The 4623-nt window shown below is 38.4% G+C and overlaps 1 protein-coding gene across 1 annotated transcript; it reads right to left on the minus strand.

Moving 5' to 3' along the window:
- Nucleotides 2597-4444, minus strand: LOC107644814 (heat stress transcription factor B-2b). The gene is made up of 2 exons (XM_016348740.2): nt 3854-4444; nt 2597-3758 (listed from the first exon to the last, which is right to left on the minus strand). Exons 1-2 carry the CDS (start codon nt 4112-4114, stop codon nt 3000-3002), a joined length of 1020 nt encoding a protein of 339 aa, XP_016204226.1. The 5' UTR covers nt 4115-4444; the 3' UTR covers nt 2597-2999.

Genomic DNA, 4623 nt, shown 5'->3' on the forward strand with positions numbered 1-4623 from the left:
TGTCTGGCCCACTATATCACGGGATCACCAACAGCTGGAGTGCTGGACAGTGACCTAATATGCAGAATCATCCTGCCACTCATACAGTCCAGTCCATCAGTGACCATTCCTGTTCTAGAGAGTACAGTGAGACAGCTTCAAACCGTTGTACATGAAGGTTTGAATGGCAAAACAAAAGACAATTACGCAGATATATGGTGATTGGGAGGAGTTGTACAATAAGGTACCACGATTGCTTCAAGCGTTGCAGACTTGTCTCCCTGGCACTGTATGTGACATCAGTGCGGTGCCGTATTATGATGGCCACTTGATGGTGCGTGCCTGCGATCTGTCCCAAAGTCATGTCATCTTGATGCTAAACAACTCCTTCCTTTGTGTGCTTGGCTGCAAATCGTGTGGGGATCTAACCCAAGAGTTTCTCCACATACTCCCATATCAGTCGCTGGTACCAAGTCTCAAACTATACTTATTTCGTTTATATTGTAAATAAGATAAGTCATTTAATAGAAATTCATAAATACCCTCAAATTAGCGGTTATTCGTAATTAAAATATTTATTTTATTTATTAGAAAATACAAATATATCTTTTTTATTTACCAAATATGAAATAAGATGTTTATACTTATAAACAGTAGGAACACTTCTCCCATAAAACTCTATTAAACTCACTTTAAATAATAGTGTGAGGATAACGCTCTCAAAAAGTAAATATAATAGTTATAAATGATTTAGAATGAAGGGAGTTACTCAAATAAAAACGTCTAAAACGTCTTTTTTTAAAGATATTTTTTTATAATTAAAATTTAACATATATAATCGATTAAATCGTGTTATTTTTGTCAAAATTAGACCAGACAAATTAATTTGATCGAAAAAAAATAGTGAATCAAATCTCTAATTGGTCTAAATTAATATTAGTTTTTATAGAAAATGACTACAATATCTTTATTATAAAAAATGATTAAAATACTCCTATTATATATATTTTTTAATAAAAATAACATAATTTAATCGATTATATCATTATATGTGTAAAATTTTAATTATTAAAAATATCTTTAAAAAAAAACATTTTTAACATTTTTATCTGCATGCAAGTATTTATTATGCATGGATGACTGATGAGGAAGGGGAAAATACGCTAATCCGCTAAAAGATTATAAGAGTAATCAACTTTAACATTAATAAGATTTGATGATTTTGATGTTATATGGTTATTTATTTTTGGAATGAAATAAGGGAAAAGATATGCAAGACACTTGAATGCATGGATTATCTTAGTTTAATAGTGTGAAAAAGTTAGTAGTAGCAAATTAAATAAAAGTTTAGCACTTAAAGTAAACATCTAAATAAAGCCTTAACGATGAAACTAGCATTCGCATGAGATAATGAAATTAAGCAAAGTGTTAACTACGTGCTGATTAATTAAATAGTTAGTGTAAAAGATAGATATAACATGCAATGGAATAAGTCAATGGGACGGGACATGTGAGAATTATTTAGGTTCAACAAATGCAGCTGAGCGTGATAGGTATTTCTCACACGCCATGTATTCGAAATTCCAAAAGCTTCGGTAATTGACGGAACGAAAGGGAGGTTACCTTTCTTCTAGAGAAGCCTTTGAGCCTCTGATGAGTATGTATATGGCTGATAACGATGTCCATACTTCTATTCAAAAAGATCTACAGCCTAGACTAACTAGACGGTGTGTATAATATAAAGAAAAAGTGCTCTAGTGCTATTTGCAAATTTTATTCTTAATATTATATTAATATAGTGTTGTGAAGCTTTGAGAAGCCCATAAAGTTGCACTTTTATTATGCTTCTGTGACCATAACATCAACACCTGCTTTCTTCCCTTCAATCATTCAACATCCTTGCCCATATTTGGAAAAGTAGACCACTTTTTTTCTTCTTCTTTGAATTGTGGAAGAAACTTTAATGGATGGTTCGTTATACATACTTGGTCAGTGATCATATCAATTTATGAGAAATGCAATTATTTAATATAGTTGCTAATTAAACTTTAATAAAGAGATGATAAACGTCAAGCTATGGATTAATGAGTCCAGTACTATATTGTTGCCTTCCAAATTTGACTAGCGTAATGCAAAAAAGCAGCAACTGCATTGTTAGACCCGTTTTTGCTAGTTCATTTTGCTTATTACTAGCCTTATCTTCACAATAAGCAATAACAAAAAGGAAAATTTGTGCCCTTTTTCCTTTCTGTCCGCCACTTAATCTCCTTTTAATTACCAGAATATTTTTTCTTTTTTCTTTTTCCTTTTCACCCCCCTTTAATTTCGTATCTCATTTTGCCCTCATTCACTGGTTCGTTTTTTTAACGGTTAATCCTTTTGGAGTTGAATTTACCGCTGAATTAAATTAGCACATAATTAATTACTACCTTCAATTTTCTGACTTTTTAATTAATTTTGATTGATACTTCCATCATACACCAAAAAACATTCTATGCGTATCCGTGAAAACTGAAAAGATAAGACTTACTTTTACCTATGCGGAACACACAAAATTTACTAAATAGAAACATTTCACTACTTACTACCACTCTACCACTACAATATATCCACATGGTTTTTTATTTTTTGTCAGGATATTGACAACTTCACATTGATTATGAATCTCCCAAGTTTGACAGCCACAAGTAAAATTCTCACTAACAGAGGTAAATCTACAGGCCAAGTTCCAATTTAAATATATAATGCCAAAAAAAATTGAAAAAAAAATAAAATAGAAACTAAAGAAAAAGGGTACAAAAGAAAAGGACGAGACGTATTGTTTTCTTCTGAGAAGTGAGAACAGTGAGACGGACTTTTTATGCGTCCCCCTGAGAAACTTCTCGGAATCGGTCCCATACGGTTAAACGACGCACGTGACCGATTCATCACGTGTGCCTCCGCGTGCACGGACTCTGATTCTCTGCACCACCGTGTATCTAAATCTAACATGCTCCCTACAGCTTGCACACTGCCACTTGTCAATTGCAAACTCTTTGATTCGCTCTGTGGCACTGATTCAGCCATGGGGTCTCCTGATTACTACTATTATCGCGATGGTTCTGGCAATCTAACGGCTCCGATTTCACGTCCGCATAACCAGGCTGATGAAGGCGCAACAGCGTATCCTCCTCCCCTTCTCCTCCACCACCACTACCAGGATTCATCTCCTCCACCATCATCGCCGTCGCCGTTTCCGTCCACGGTTCCCCGCTCGAACTCCTCTTCACCGGCATCAAATCTAGCGGCCTCACTGCCGTGAAAGCGGAATCTCTGCTTCCTTGGGCGCTTCCATTGATTTGGTTGCTGTTGCTGTTGTTTGTGGTGGTAGTTGTGGCGGCGTTGGTGGTGGCGTAATTCGACATCAGGGAGAAGATGTTGTTGCAAAGCGATCTCATCTCGGCGAGCTCCTTCGTCAGCTGCACGTTCTCCTTCCGTAGCCTCTCGTTTTCGTCGAGGAGCTCCGCCGGGGCTCGCGACGGCGAAGAGCTCGACGATATCACCTGCTCGTCGCCGGAGTTAGACGGTGATATTATCGGCATCGCCGTGGGTATGGCGGTCAACGGCATCGGAGAAGGAACCGCGACGGTGGCGGTGGCAATCCCGGCAGCCGTGGGAGACGGCGACGGTGACGGCGTGGAGATCTTCCGGCGCTGAATCTCGCAGAGGAGGCGCTTCTCTCCCCGGCGGAAACAGTCGTTGGAGAATTCCCACCGATCAGGTACAACTTTTCTAAAGCCCTGCACAAAAACATGAAATTCCAGAAGATTTAGGAAATAAAATAACAATAACAGGAATCTTTAAAAGAAAGAAAAGAAAGGAGTAAAAGAATTACATAGGTGTTGAGCTGGCGAACAAAGCTGGAGAAATTGTTGTGCTTGAAATACTTAGGGAGAAGGTCTCTGGCGAAGACGGTAGGATTCCAGACGATGAAGGTGGATCCGTCGTCGTTCCAGGAGATGACGTCATCAATGGACTGGTCCTCAACGAGCTGGTAGGTCTTAGTTAGAAAGGGAGTCGGAATGGATCTCTGAGACTCACCGCCGGTAGCGGGGGAATCGGAGGTGTCCACCGGCGTGGGTGGAGGCGGAGTCATGGAGGAGTCGGATGAGAGAGAGAGAAAGAGGTGATTCTAGAAGGTTCCGATGTGAGGGAATAATAATAATAAAAGGAGGGAATGAAGGGGAGAGAGAGAAAGATGGAGAGAAGGATAGGGGGGTCAGGGGTGGGAAACAAAAAGGAAGGGGCGAGAAGGTACTGCGTTACGTCTTATGTCGAGAAAGTTCCGTGTGAAAGGATTTGTTTACCGCATTTGTCTCCGAGTGACGTACGTTATGTGAGGGTCTTGCTAACTCTTTTTAACTGCGATCCTTGTAATATGAGTTACACGCCTCTTTTTGCCACCCAAGAAACTTCTACACATTCTTAGCCACCAAATTTATTTAATCCACCTCACTCATCAACTATCACAATAACCATACATACAACGCCATCATTTAAATTCTTTCATAATTCATATACCTTATGAGAAGTTTCAAGTGTACCCATACTGTACTATTTTAATGAATTTTAATAGTTAATTTTAATTATAAAAAATATATATAA

The sequence above is a fragment of the Arachis ipaensis genome, chromosome B05, assembly GCF_000816755.2.
Source record: "Arachis ipaensis cultivar K30076 chromosome B05, Araip1.1, whole genome shotgun sequence".
NCBI classification, from domain to species: Eukaryota; Viridiplantae; Streptophyta; class Magnoliopsida; order Fabales; family Fabaceae; genus Arachis; species Arachis ipaensis.